A 15,414-nucleotide genomic window follows, 5' to 3' on the forward strand; every position below is an offset into this window, starting at 1 on the left:
TGGCAGTGAACGCGCATTCCTGGGGCAAGGATGGGGAGCCCGGGGGGAGGCGGCCGGCACTCTGGCAGCATGTGGCACACATGGAGCTATTCACTGGGCCAGCACCTCGGCCGGGTGTGTGAATGGGCCCCCGGGCACTAAATCCGCGGTCACCCCCCCGAACTTCGCGTGGACAAAGCTGGTGAGTGGAACGTTAGTGAATACAGTTGTTACCGCGTCACTGTAATGCTACCTAGTGTTACTGGAGCGCGCGTCTCGCCAGGGTCGCTGACTGTGGTGAGAGTTATAGTAGAGTAGATGGTGAGTCACGTGATATGTGGGGGTTCGGTGTTGGCGATGGATGAGGTGACACCGGCAGCGGGAATTCGGTGCGCGGCTTCCCCGATAACAGCCTGCCGGATAAACTTTTCTTCCTTCTATGGCAGATTCTGAAATCCCGAGCGCCTCCACTTGGCATAAACACTGGATGGCAGGGGCCGGCGTGGAGCTGGCAGGGGCTGGCGTGGAGCTGGCAGGGGCTGGCATGTCACCCGCGTACTGCCAGAGCCACCAGTGCGTGCTGTTTCCAGCCTGTTGTATGGTATGTATGTGTTTATGGATGTATGTGTGTATGTATGGTATATATGTGTGTATAGATGGATGTATGTATGTAAGGTATATATGTGTGTATGGATGGATGTATGGTATATATATGTGTGTATGGATGTGTGTATGGATGGATGTGTGTAAGGTATGGATGTATGTATGGTATGGATGTGTGTATGGATGTATGTATGGTATGGATGTATGTATGGTATGGATGTATGTGTGTATGTATGGTATATATGTATAGTATGTATGTGTGTATGGATGTATGTATGTATGGTATATATGTGTGTATGGATGGATATATGTATGTATGGTATATATGTATAGTATGTATGTGTGTATGGATGTATGTATGTATGTATGGTATATATGTGTGTATGGATGTATATATGTACGTATGGTATATATGTATGGTATGTATGTGTATATTGTTGGCTCTTCTCTGATATGATGTTGAGTGATTTGGAATGTTGAATTTTTAAAGCTGGTAGAGATGGCCAGTAATAAGAAGCTGTCCTGAGAAACGCGTGGGGGGCTGACACACTTCTGTACCACGTGCCGGTTACTGCAGCACCTCTTGCAATTGTCGTCATTTACCAGCAAGTTACTTGGTTTCTCGGGCGCTTGTTTAATGCGTGTGACGTTTATTTGGGGTCAGACTGCAGGGGCCGGTGTCACAATTACCGTTATACACAGCAGTAATTGGCCAAAAAAAGGAAAACTACAGAAATGCTTGACCTGCGGGTAGATGGCCAAGAGTGACAATCCAAGCTTCAAGTTGCCATTTATTTTGTATTGCTTTCTATAGCGCCATCATATACCGTAGTCACATTGTGAATAATGGATATAAAGCAGTTTATTCAGACAGAGTTTATTCAGACAGACGGACACTTCAGATTGTGGCTGTTTGACACACATTTTTGACAATAAAGTATTTCGATACTAAAGTCGTAACGTAAAGACCTCGGCCTGTTATGTCATTGAGTCTCAGCCGTATAATGTTTGTTAATGGCAAATTTTCCCAAGCAACCTTTTTTTGCCCCCTTCAAGGACTCCCGAGTAACAAACGAAGAATGCTTTAATGCATGGAGTAAATGATTCCGGAGCACTAGAGGTGCCACACGTTAAGTAATGTACTTTTGGACTCTGTTGACGCGTATGTGGCCCCCCTGGGAAAATACCTATTCCTATGTTTGGGAAATAAACGCAGAATGTTCTCCTTGAGAACATATATATATATATATATATATATATATATATATATATATATATATATACAAAACGTGTATATTTAAACAAAATCTAAATATTTTTATATGGTTTTGTCAATGTTTATTCTGGCTCTGGGTGCGTAATTCATTGTTACATTTTGTTGATTTCTCTAACAAATATGTCTATATAATGTTTAAAAATGTTATATTCGTTTTGGTGACAATATCTCATATTTTATAACCTGTAGACATCATGAAGAAGGTACACAGCTGCTTCTCCCTGGTTCCTGCCAACCACAAAAATGCCAATGACTTCCACGTTTCCTTTGGTATAGCTGGTATAGCCTTTACAGCAGCCTTCATGACACTGAGCACTTTGTATGCAGCCTCATGTGCATGAAAACAATGAAAGGGTAAAAATAAAAGAAAGCTGTGCGTTTTCTGAACGCGGTTTCAATGATGGATGGGTTGCTTTCACAAATGATGACTTTTCTGTGCCACTGCGTCTTTTTTTTAAAAATTCAAATTCTAAATGTTTTTCCGTATCTTCCAATTTTTTAGGTGTTGATGGATCTTGGCATAGATGGCTGCTGATGTAAATATGAGGGGGCATCTTCCCCATAAAGATAATGAAAAAAGAAGAACATCAAAGGGCAGTCGGAGTCCAAGGAAAGGGAAACCTGCATCTGGGAACAGCGGCGTCACTGAACATACACGCCAGCCGCAACTGGAGGAATCAGAGACGGGCAAGAAGACCTCAGTCTTTCAGGGGAAGGTTAATGCTCTAAAAGAGAAGAAAAAGGAGTTGTCAGCTTCACAGTTTTACAGGGAGCAAGGAGAGCTCCCTGAAGATGTTTTGGTGAATCCACAGCTACGTACCTACCTGACCGAGGAGGTCCTGGAACGCGGCGGTCAGAGTACCTTTCATGATGATGAACGCGAGAAACGTTGGGGAAGCAGTAGTAGAGATGATACTGCGGAGCATTTTTCAAGGACGCTATCTATATCCAGTCAGGGCTCACATGACACTGGCTCGGGTATGTGGCCCCAGGATCACCTGCAAACGTCTTCTCTGGATCTTTCAGGAACCTTGCAGCATTCGGGTAACCTGAGTCTAGCTGAGCGAGTGGAGAGGAACAGACAGGAGCTGAGGTCTAAATTACACAAACCAGAAGGTCTCAGTGTGGAGACACAGCATGGACCCACACCAAAACGTGACAGCTGTGAGTAGGGCCTTATCGGCGATGTCTGCGCCCCGTGGCATTTACTGTCCTGTGTATTTTTGGTTTATGTATGTGAGGAACTGGCTACTTTTATTCTCATGAAACGTGTTTCTCTGCATCATAGGGATGACTCACGTGGAAGCAGATGGCGACTCAGGTGTTTCTCTACCAGTTTCAGAAAGCTGCGGGTAAGAAACATCATTATTTCACAGCACAGATAACATCAATGATAAAAACAAATCACTAAAGCTGGTTCCAATAGGCATCCTAGGGGTCTAATTAATATAAATCTAATGTATAATTCCCATAAAACTGACTGGTTAACTGATATTTCATTGTAAATAACTTGTCTTGATTTACTTAGAAACACAGAAAGGATTTGGTGGCGGATAAGAACCTCGCATTCCTTTCTTGTGCTTTGCCGAATCTTTTATGTATTTAAATGTTTCTATTGTTCCTTTAACAGACCATTTAACACCCTAGCGGTGTTGCAGGGCTGAAGTGTAGTAACAGTCCGCTGTCAGGGTAACGAACCTATAGACAAAGACCCATGCATGGCATTCCATTGTAAGGGGTCCCTACAGAATCACCGTCGGTGGGGTCTTTGCAACACACATGGAGTTCGCTCTAGTGGCGACTCTTCACACCGACTCTCCATCAGATTCGTGTGAAAAGCCGCCCCCGGTGAAACTTACTAGACACTCTGAGAATAGTAAATCTGCGGTTTTGTAATGGGAACGTGCTGACAAAGCTGCCTGGAGTTCCATTTAATAGGTAAACCAATAACAACTGGATGGTGACATATAACATGCAAGCTGTAATGTAAACTAATGTAAAGTAACTCACAGCGATGTATGCAGTGATGATTACATCACACTGAGTCATTAAAAAAATCACAGTTCTTCTTTAAAGCTGATTTGTCACATGAAACAGTTTAATGTCCCTGACAGCCCCAGTAACTAAAGAATGCTTATTAGTAATTTATGAGTACTTTAATATGCATTCTTTAAAAAAAAATGTAGAAAATAAAAACACCTGAGGTAGAAGCTGCAGCTGTGCAGCTTCCTTCCTTGTCCTTGTTCTGACGATTCTTGGCACTGATTGGCTACTGAAGCAGCTAATCAGTGGCAATAAAGTGCTCATTGACTTCAGTGCCTGTGGGATTTGCCGAGTCGGTGCTGGGGCTGCCCGGAGGGGAGTATATCAGAAGCAGGGAGATGTGTTCATGGGGGGAGAGGGGTAAATGCAAATGGGGGGATTCCGCAGAATCCTCTATGCTTTCATAAAATGCATACCATGTAAAGGGACTGATCAGATATGCATTAAAGTAGAGCTGAAACAACGAATCGATAAAATCGATAATAATCGATAACGGAAATCATCGATAACGATTTCCGTTATCGATTAATCGAGTGATCAATTCGTTGTTGGAGCACTCGGCTCCTTTTACTTACCTCCGCGAGCGTTCCCCGCTTCTGCTACACGCTCTGCAGTCTCCGCCTTCTTTTAGCTACGTGACGGATGTGACGCGTTCCGGAGGTAAGTATTCTTCATGTCTATGTGCACGGATCGCACAGAGCCACTCGCACAGAGCGAATCGCTCTGTGCGAATGGAGCCACTCGCACAGAGCGGTTCGCTCTGTGCGAGTGGCTCCACTCGCACAGAGCGGTTCGCTCTGTGCGAGTGGCTCCATTCGCACAGAGCGGTTCGCTCTGTGCGAGTGGCTCCATTCGCACAGAGCGGTTCGCTCTGTGCGAGTGGCTCCATTCGCACAGAGCGGTTCGCTCTGTGCGAGTGGCTCCATTCGCACAGAGCGGTTCGCTCTGTGCGAGTGGCTCCATTCGCACAGAGCGGTTCGCTCTGTGCGAGTGGCTCCATTCGCACAGAGCGGTTCGTGAGTGTGGGTGCAGGGCAGAGTGGGGGTGGGGGTGCAGGGCAGAGTGGGGGTGGGGGTGCAGGGCAGAGTGGGGGTGGGGGGTGCAGGGCAGGAGACTGGGTGCAGGGCAGAGTGGGGGTGGGGATGCAGGGTGTGAGTGTGGGTGCAGAGCAGAGTGGGAGACTGGGTGCAGGGCAGAGTGGGGGTGGGGATGCAGGGCAGGGTGTGAGTGTGGGTGCAGGGCAGAGTGGGTGCAGGGCAGAGTGTGAGTGTGGGGGCAGGGCAGAATGTGGGGGCAGGGCTGGGTGCAGGGCAGAGTTAGAGACTGGGTGCAGGGGCACAGTGCAAAGTGCTGGGTGCAAAGTGCCAGTGCTGGGTGCAAAGTGCCAGGGCTGGGTGCAAAGTGCTGGGTGCAAAGTGCCAGGGCTGGGTGCAAAGTGCAAAGTGCTGGTGCAAAGTGCTGAATGCTGGGTGCAAAGTGCTGGATGCAAAGTGCCAGGGCTGGGGCAAAGTGCTGGGTGCAAAGTGCTGGGTGCAAAGTGCCAGGGCTGGGTGCAAAGTGCTGGGTGCAAAGTGCTGGGTGCAAAGTGCTGGGTGCAAAGTGCAAAGTGCTGGGGCAAAGTTTCTTGAACAGTAATAGTCCACCTCTTTTCAGAATGTTTGGGGTTATTTTGTTTCATAAATATTGTGTTTGGGTTCTTGTACTTTGAAAATATTGTTTTTTATTACATCATAACAAAATAAGAATGTTAATGTAAATTTTAAGTTGTTTTTTAACATCCAGTTCATTAAATTCTTTTAAATAAACGAAAAATTTGCATATTGTTTTTTTTATCCGATTAATCGATTAATCGAAAAAATAATCGGCCGATTAATCGATTATTAAAATAATCGTTAGTTGCAGCCCTACATTAAAGTGCATATTATGGCCGGAGTGTGCCATTTAACTTGCCTTCTTACAATCTGAATACATTTTTGTATGGTTTTCTTTCTTGCTACTTGCAGCGGGGTCTCATACTATAACATATTCCCGTATATTCTATAGCGTTTTAACGTGTTAGCCGCAGAACGAGAGAAAGCTAATTTGCTAAAGGTGATACCTTTATTGGCTAACTGAATTGAATGACATACGCCTGATGAAGAGACCTAGATAGTCTCAAAAGCTTGCAATCCGTTATACGTCAGCTGATATATCATCTTTTCCAAATTTGCTTTCGTATATATTTTTATGCTTTGCACACCAGCCCTTTATACGGGATTCCTGTTCAGCCGCTGAATACGTCTTATTGTACGATTGTAGCTTTTGTATGCTGTACAAAAAATTGGGGGGTTTTCCTCAGCCTTTGCTAAATTTTTGTAAGAACGTTATATTATATTACATAAAAAAGAGTATGTTTTAATAGAATTGTCGAGATGGCTTGTTTTTTTCCAAGAAACCGTATCTTGTAGGGATGGCGCATGCGTCCTCTACCCTTTCCTTTCACAGACATAATCTATCCCTCTTTTACTCAGAAATGATGATTGCATTTAATCTGCATTTCTAACAGTCCGGGTCTAATCGTCCGTTAAATAGGTTATGTCCTAGTGTTACCTCTTGGTGTGTCTAGTGTTTTGTGTAAAGGGTCCATTAGGGGGTGCTGTCAGTGTGCGCCTCCCATCCCACCCTGCATTTTACACAGCCTGACGCTGGCTGTCACACTCGGGGAAGTGGCGTCATTATTAAATCCACTGTAATCCTCTCCCAGGGAGCTGAGCGTCCGTCACGAACAGGCCAAGCAGCTGTTGCACAGAGCACGGATGAAAGCCAAAGGAGCCAGTCCACTGCGAGCCTCACACTGTGTGTCCATTCACTCGCACTCACAGCCTCCACTCAGACGGTACGTGGTGGGGAACACCTCGACGGACGGGAGTAGTGGGATTAAGGGAATTAGAAAGAGAAACAAATCAAATCGAAAAAGAAGAGGACAGTGAAAAGGAGCAAAAGGAGGAGGAAAAGGTTAATGGAATAAACACCATTCTGCCTGTATTGATACCATCAGGGACAAGGCCACATTTTATACCCATGTCCTTAGCTGGGGACTGGCAGTGATTCTATAATTCTGTTTATTTTCATTTTGAGGAATACTGACCTTGTCCCTGATAATCTGATAGGATAGGCTATCTTAACTCCTACGGTGCTTCCATGATGCATGTAGACCTCTGGTTTAAGAGGGCACCGAGGTTAAACGCACCAGTGACAGTATTTATTATTATATTATTATACTTTATCGTATCACTACTCTTAGTTATTGATAACAAGCAGAAGGTCCGTCATGCAGCTACTATATAGCGATAGCGTTATGGGAACTAAATATTATAAGGCTAAAGAAGAAAATAACTGAGAAGCTGTCAGCCGTCATTGGGCAGTAATTGCCGAGGTGAGCTCTCCACGCAGCGATACTCTTGCCAGCGTGTCGTCTTCCGGTTATAATGAGAGGCTTTGTAAGCGGTATTATCAAAAAAATGTATAAAGAACAGAACTGGCTCCTAAAGGTACACTGCGATAAAAATATAATTTATATGGTATTATTATAATTATTATTATTATTGTTATTGTTAGTTTGCCTTTTCTATCTGGCTTTCAGATGTAAAATATATTTAAATGCATTCAGTACATTTGCTAAAAGCCTGTGCATTGCCATTTTGGGGTATGAAGAGGGATTAACTGCCCCCACAATATATCAGCACAGCACCCCTACCTCGCGTTATGTCTCAGGGTAGTTGAGACTGGATCCTCTTGCTATTAGGTTTGTGACGATCCAGCATTATGGGCAGTAAATTATGAGAATATCAAGATAGGATGAGCGCCTGACTTCTTTCAGTTAATTTGCCATATATTTGAAAACAACCCAAAAGACATTTGCCCTGTTTTGTTATGCAATTGTTGTTCTGACGTATCTTGTATCCATATTATTATTATTGATCAATCTATATAGCGCCATCATATGCCATAGTGCTGTGTGAGTGGAGCTTTATATACTTTGCGGTTGTAGTAAGAATATAACCGTGTACAGTGTACTAGTTAAAGCCTGGTTATTATGATGTTTGTTTTCGTTACGGTTCTTTAAGTATTTTATGTTCATGCGTAATGTGTATATTTCATAGATGAGTTTTGTTTTCCTCAAAATGCGTGAAGAAAATTATTTTATCTTATGCATATTTGCGCAAACAAAATTAAATTTCTTTTATTTTACTTCTTTTTGTCTTGTTGCAGCAGCCGTTGTGCTTCTGGTGCTGCCACGGATGGGGGGTCTCTGAGTGACAGCTCCAGCAGTGACTATTGTTCGTGGAATCGAGGATCTCGTGGAACGTCGCCCTCCCACGTGCGTTTCCAAGATGAGTCAGAACGAGAGGCAGAGGAGCGTTACCGAGAACGCCAGCAACAGGGTCCGCAGTCACCCTCTGCAAACGCTACCCCACCTCTTATGCGACAGTCCAGTGGTCATGTTTCCGGGACCCAGCACCTGTCACCATCTGGTAATGAACATTGTGGAACTTGTGGCTCCTACCTAAATGGATCAGGAGCCAATCAGGTTCCAGGAGGTACCCCCCAACGCACAAGTGGTCGGAATATTCAGATGGGCTTAAGAATCACTCAGGAGGGCCCTCTCAGTTGTCCCTTAGGGACTAAACCCTCTCCTCACTGGATTCTTCCATCGCAGCCATGGAGAATACATACGGAGCTGATCCGCGAGACACATATCGGAGAGGATTCCACTGCAAACTCCTCAGAGGAAGAGGACGCTATCCGGAGCCAAAGTAAAAATAGTCCTCATTGTGCTGCCAGAAGAAATTCTCGGAACACACCTTTAAGTGCATCTCCTAGACTTGGTTACACACCGTATACTCCACACCAAGAAATCGAAACCAGTATTAGCAGCTTAAAGCCAGTGACCGAAAATAGAATGAATGAACATCCATCTATGATAGGAAGAGCAACACAAAACCCACCGCCTTGGAAGCCAGGTCCATCGGGCAAAACATCAGAATCAAATCTAGAATCCCAGACTAATACAAGATCAAATCATAGGAATCAAACTGTGTCTCAGGACGTTGACTGTAGATCAGAAATAAAGCCTGTAGGGGTAGCTATAAATTCCAGGAAAGAACTCAGTATGTTAAATCCAAAAAATGGAAATACTTTGTTAAACACAGATGCTAGAGAATGTACAAACATTGGGAAAATACAAACTTTAAACACAGCCTCTTGTACAGAACAGATATTTACTTCACTGGGTGTTGGTTCTGCTCATGGTAACCTAACAGTCTCTGGCCATGTACCCGTACCACCGACGGGGAGAGCCAAAACCACTGTGCCATCAAGAATTAACCGCTTTACAATGCGCCCAGAAGGGAGTGCCACGCAGCCGTCTCCTTCCGGTTCTCAGGTGTCCGGTACGTTACAAATGCAAAGCACAAAGAATATGCAAAATAATTCACTGCCAAAATCCCCAAAAGAGAACGTAGAGGCTGAGGATAGCCAACAGTTCCTCCAACCTGGTACAAAAGCCAAGGACGAAAGGACTGGAGAAAGACCTCACAAGTCCAGGAAGCTGATAATTACTGAGAAATCTAACAACAAAGACCATAAGAACCAAGATCAGCCACATTTGCAAAGGGAACAAATACAAACAGAAAGATCTCGCTTAACTAAGAGAAAAAGTGATTGTGAGAGACCTCATTCTACCAAAGAACTAATCATGGAAGCCAACTCATCTGGGGACCAGCGACATAGCTCGCCCGGAGAAAAGAAAAACCTTCAAAATACTACAGCTTATAGACAGGGACAGCACGGCAACAGTACAAGTAACGGTAAGCGTTACAGAGGCAAGGGGAACTAGAAACATATTAAACTCCTTCTGTGCTGTCTTTTTTAGTAAATATGTAAATCTAACTTACTTAGAGAACTATCCCACATAAACACCCACCGGCCTCCACAAACACAGACCCAATCTCCTGCCTGCAGAGCATCTCCCTTCCTGTAGCTGCAGGCTGCTTGTAGGGGGTCCTGACGTAGCAACACGGACCTTTTCCTTCACGCTCCCTGACTTTAACATGTGACTACAAAAAGAGCTTCTTACTGGCTGATTCTGTCATGTGACAGGAACTAGGAAGGTCACTCTCCCATCACTGATCATACTGCTGTAGGTGGTGGGCTCCATCCACTAACTGGGTCCCCATATGGCCTCCCACTTCACCCAGCATAAGTACTGTATTTAAGAAAACCAAGCTTAAGTGACACAGCGATGGTTGTTAAGGTCCGCCCTAACATAAAAGATGTGTAGCTAGTGCAAAAAGGCACTACTGATGAGCTCATGGTTTCATTCTTTTTCTTAAACCTAGGAATTGAGATCTGCCAATCCATTCATCCAGAGAATTCCATGAAAAGCAAGAACGTTGTACAGGAAACAAAAGACGATCGGTGAGCAGAATGGGTCAGATGTGTCCAGGTTTTAGGTTTTTGGGAACGATAAGCGACGTCTGTAAATATACACACACCAATAAATAAATAACACACATATATAAAGATGTTACAAAAACATTACCGCAAACATTCAAAATCTGTCACACTAGAATATATCTTGCTTTTCCTTTTTACGACGTAGTCCCATAAATTAATACGGGCTGTGATTTTTTTTTTCTATGAGCAGTTTATAATAGTGAGAAGACACAATCAATGTATTGACTTAGAACAAATGGTTACACTGGTTTGGAACATTTAAGTCAGAATGATTTAAGTTATTCAAGTAGCTTCACCGGTACATCTTTTCATTTTCTTAATCATGATGGCCCAATTGTGACAGAGCTTCCTTCCCAAATTAAAGAGACATTAAAGTTATATCAACATTACAAATATTCATGTATTCAGTTTCGGTACGGCCATGCACTGGATGTTCACAGGCGTCATACAAACACAGACTTACTTTTTGTAGCCTGTGTCATCTGATCAGGACCGGCACGCATTCTAATAATGTAATAATATACACAGTGTCATTGGTTTCTCTGTTATCTCTGAATCATAAGTTGATGATGTGAATGCAAAACACAATCAACAATCTCTCGGCGGAACTAACTGAGAGAGATGAGAATTTGCAAGGTTCAAGTTGCGTGGAAGTCAGTTTAACTCCCTTAAAAGACCTTTCGAAGCTGGTTATGCCCAGAATGCGTTTGCAGAAACTTAAAGGGTGTTCTGATGCTTTTCCAAAATGTACAAAATAAACTGTGTATTAAATACATGTTGCATGCATGATATATTAATTGCCCTGATGAGATATGTACCTCAATGGTTATTAATGTGTACTTTATTTCCATTTTTGAAGGCCAAAAGCTGATGTGGATCCTCGTGGTCCTCAGCAACCTGCCACTCGGAAGGGAGACATGCTTAGCGGGATGAGGAAGATCTTCTCCTCGTTTGGCCTGACCTCACGTCCCAGGCTGGATCGATTCCAGTCTTCCAGTTTAGAGCAGATCTCTCACGCAGCTTCTAGGGACGTTTGCATTGATGGGGACAGCGAGTCAGGGACTGGAGTGGTGAAGCCTATGGGTATGAAGAAGAGTCCTTCGCTGCAGTCACTGAAACTGGTCAGTATCCCAGGCTACCACATTCCCAAATACTGTATACAAATGATGTAAGACAAGGGTCTGCTGTAAGCCTTTATCTGTGACGAGCGTCTGCGTTATCTGGATATACATATTGCACGTATATAGCTGTTGTTCTACCCAGTAATGAGCTGATGGGATCACAATCTGCACCTGAGAAGCTGCACTGATTCACTGCTTGAGGGGCTGGAAACTAACTACAGTACTATAATTAACTATAATGATGAAAATATTAGATCTCTTTCAGCTGGTTACCAAAGGAAAGGTAGATTTTTAAAAATTATTTATATGTTTATTAAAATCTCACATTTCAGGATTGTTTGAATATAGAGTTCATTAGATTATATAAACTAAATCTGTTCCCATAGTATTGAGTTTCGCAATGAAACGGAGTGTATGTACGTATCTGTATTTATATATGTGTCTCAGAAAAAATCTCCACTGGACTAGATATATGACTGGATGATTGGACAAACGGGTATATTGGTACTTTGTTTATTTGGGTGTAAAAGTCCTGTATTTTGGATTTAAATACAGTGTATTGCAACATATAGTTTATGTGCTAACATGTAGTACTACTTATTGTCCAGCAGATGTCGCCGTTTCACTTGCCAAGAAAAGCATCCTCTGTACAAAACTTGTTGGGGAAATCGGACAGATCTGCTGTTTATGTGACCAGAGATGACAATACAGCGCCCAGGTAGGGTGTAAAATACAGCGCCCAGGCAGGGTGTAAAATACAGCGCCCAGGTAGGGTGTAAAATACAGCGCCCAGGCAGGGTGTAAAATACAGCGCCCAGGTAGGGTGTAAAATACAGCGCCCAGGTAGGGTGTAAAATACAGCGCCCAGGTAGGGTGTGAATACAGCGCCCAGGTAGGGTGTGAATACAGCGCCCAGGTAGGGTATAAAATACAGCGCCCAGGTAGCGGGTGTAAATGCAGTGCCCAGGTAGGGTGTAAAACAGTGCCCAGGTAGGGTGTAAATACAGCTCCCGGGTTGGGTGTAAATACAGCGCCCAGGTATTGTGTAAATACAGCGCCCAGGTAGGGTGTAAATGCAGGTGTGTATACTGTTCTCTTAAGTTGTGTATACTTCACCTGGGTACAAACATAACTCTGCAGTCTCATTTGTTACACAGACAGACCCGTGTAGATAGATTAATACCTGCCATTGTACAAATCATTTTATAATAATGTGTTTTTTGTATGCACTTTAATCACTTCTGTGTCATGTCAGTTTTGCACAGTAATATACATCTCTATGTGTTCTCAATTGACTTGATTTCCTTTACACAGACGTACCCTCAGTGTTGAAGACATTGGATCTCCTGCTATGGCCCGAGTAGTGGGGAGAGTGGCAGAAATTTACCCTGATGGTACCCGCCTTTTAGAACTACAGCGGCCCCCAAGGGGTAGCTTTGGGTTTACTATCTCCTCTGGAAATGGAAGGCCAGATTCAGGTGAGTAAAAACTAGAAAACAAATTGCATGTTTTTTTAATGCTATCCTGTATGAATCCGCCTATGCTCTTGTTGGTTGGGATGTCGCCCGTGTCCTAGTTCCAGGTGTTGATGCATTTTGTTTAACACATTCCTGTCTGCAGGCATATATGTCCAAGAAATGATTGATGCCGACACTGCCAAGCTGTACTCTGGCCTCCTACGAGTGGGGGATGAGATTTTGGAACTCAACGGTACTAAAGTGTCTACTATTGGGCCTGAACAGCTGAACAACATCATGACCCAGGAACCCACCTTGAATCTACGTGTCTTGCACCAGAGAAGGACCAAGTGTTGAGATGACAGATTAACCGCCAAGTGTTCATGAAACACTAAATGTTTTGGTGGCCTAAATCAAGCAAGATCCTTGTCAGGTCCAACATTTGTCCCGTGGATCCTCAGGGAGACTAAACATTTCTGTCTGGAGTATCAGTGTCACTGTTTTTGTCTAATGTTGAGTGTTTTTATTTAAGGACTACTATTCCTTTTAAGTTTCAGACGTCATCACGGTTTCACATGTACGTTTTTGAAGCCTGTGTTTGTTTACCAAACAATATTGCACAGTCTCGTGACATATTTTATTTAACCGATATGACAGGTGTAGGTCACAGAAGAAGAAGCCTCACCATGCTGGTCGCTTTATTATTCACAAGACAGGGGAAGGTTATACGTCTCAGTATTAAACTCGCGTATGAAGGAAATGGACGGTTCCTCTAGTGGGGATCACACTCCTAACTGCCCTTATGTATTTATGAGTCAGTTTTTGGCTCCTCACTGCCTGATTTTAATATATTAAATATTTCTCTTAATACATTTTTGTCAGATTGTATCCTTTTGTGGTTATATTTATGCTGGGTACAGATGCACTGAATCTCGATGTATAGAGAGGATGCTGCGTCCGTGACCTTTGCTTCAGCTTCGTTCATCATCCACGGCTCGGATGCTTCCACCGTTTAGTGCCAAGACACAGAATAGCTCTGGGGGTTGAAGAACAGGGTGATTGCTCCTGTTGGGGTCAAAAGTCATGGAATGAAATTGGTCGGTTGAACAAAAAACTTCCTACGTAATGCTTGATATGTTTGCGGCACGGGAACTGGGTTCCTGCAATAAAACTGATCTAAAACGTGAGAAAAGGGTAAGGACTATACTGGAGAACTGGTATACACACCATCAATCTTTGTTGAACTACAACTCCCATAATGCTCAAGCTAGTTTTAAGTTACTGTGTGCTGCTTTGAATTGGGACGATTAACAAGCTGTTTTAATGATTCTGCAGAATGCCTGTGTTGATAACTGTAGGTCTCCTGCCCTATCTATATTTACATGCTTAGTGGGCTACGGCCCACCCAAGTCACCCAGTGTCACCCTTTTGCCTCTTACTATTTGTTATGCCTTTTTGGAGGGTGGAAATAGGCCCTTTCTGACCCATCTGCTGATTTCTCTTTGTCTCCAAATCACCCCTTATGGTCCCAATAGCCTTGTGATGAATTGGGACTGAAGGTCTGTGAGCCTGAAGCCAGAATAGCTGTGAAGCTTAAAATAGACCACCAGAAACAACCTTGAGACAATGTCAATGATCGTGTCCATTGTACTACTCAATTATTCTGAGCTTCCTCTTTTTAGGGTTCCAAGAAAAGCCCAATAGTAAATAGAAAAGTAAATAGTTTAAATGGCCTTTATTTTTAGTATGTTTAATAAACTTTAGCTCTCTTGGCAATAGTTGTCGTAATATATCCGTGATGCCCGTAGTACCCCCATTTCTTTCATTTTCAGTACCTGCGATTTGACCTCGGTACATCTCTGTATGTGCTATATCATAATTATGGTTACGAAATACCTTTTTTAGATTATTATTATATGTATAATATGTCTGGAAGGTTAGCGGTGGCCCGTATGAAATCACCAGTGACCGGTATTTTGGAATTGCTAGGATTAAGTTAAGATATCTGATGTATTTTTGGCCGAGGCCCTGGTACAGATTGACGTTTTTCCCTTTCTTGTTCACAGCCCCTGCCTCCACCTTCTGCTTGGTGACCCTGCAGGGACTTGCTAATGAGCCCAGGTGGCTGTAGACTGGGGGGGCAGAAGACATTATGTCACTCTGTGGGAAGGAGACAGACTGCGCTCAGCTGTGAATTCAGGCAGGAGGAGGGTAGTTTGTCTGATCTACCCCCACCCCAGCCCTTAAAGCCACCATTTGCAGCATCGTCTAAATGCATCCTTGGCTTCAGGGGCTAGTTCCATGCGGCTCAGAGGTTTGTGAGTATTGGCTGGCTGGACCCAGACAGTATGGATGCAATTACCGGGATATAAATGATGCCAGCCTGTCTGCTGTGAAACTCACGCACAGTATACTTGGTGCCGGAATATGGATCGTC

General features: G+C 43.7%; 2 protein-coding genes across 3 annotated transcripts; both read left to right on the forward strand.

The window, feature by feature from the left end:
- The first annotated feature begins 523 nt into the window (after positions 1-523).
- On the forward strand, positions 524-9,268 carry LOC128500948 (uncharacterized). The gene is made up of 6 exons (XM_053470322.1): positions 524-580; positions 2,361-3,022; positions 3,147-3,210; positions 6,645-6,776; positions 8,153-9,215; positions 9,263-9,268. The coding sequence occupies exons 2-6, from the start codon at positions 2,383-2,385 to the stop codon at positions 9,266-9,268; spliced, it is 1,905 nt and encodes a 634-aa protein (XP_053326297.1). The 5' UTR covers positions 524-580; positions 2,361-2,382.
- LOC128500649 (uncharacterized) lies at positions 9,114-13,640 on the forward strand. 2 transcript variants are annotated; one of them, XM_053469876.1, is made up of 6 exons: positions 9,114-9,750; positions 10,282-10,360; positions 11,259-11,520; positions 12,129-12,238; positions 12,835-12,998; positions 13,141-13,640. In XM_053469876.1, exons 1-6 carry the CDS (start codon positions 9,279-9,281, stop codon positions 13,332-13,334), a joined length of 1,281 nt encoding a protein of 426 aa, XP_053325851.1. In that variant the 5' UTR covers positions 9,114-9,278; the 3' UTR covers positions 13,335-13,640. The 2 variants fall into 2 exon arrangements, with proteins under 2 accessions (XP_053325851.1, XP_053325852.1); XM_053469877.1 differs by having other exon boundaries at positions 12,132-12,238.
- Positions 13,641-15,414: the final 1,774 nt, after the last annotated feature.

Source organism: Spea bombifrons, chromosome 6 (assembly GCF_027358695.1).
Source record: "Spea bombifrons isolate aSpeBom1 chromosome 6, aSpeBom1.2.pri, whole genome shotgun sequence".
NCBI classification, from domain to species: domain Eukaryota; kingdom Metazoa; phylum Chordata; class Amphibia; order Anura; family Pelobatidae; genus Spea; species Spea bombifrons.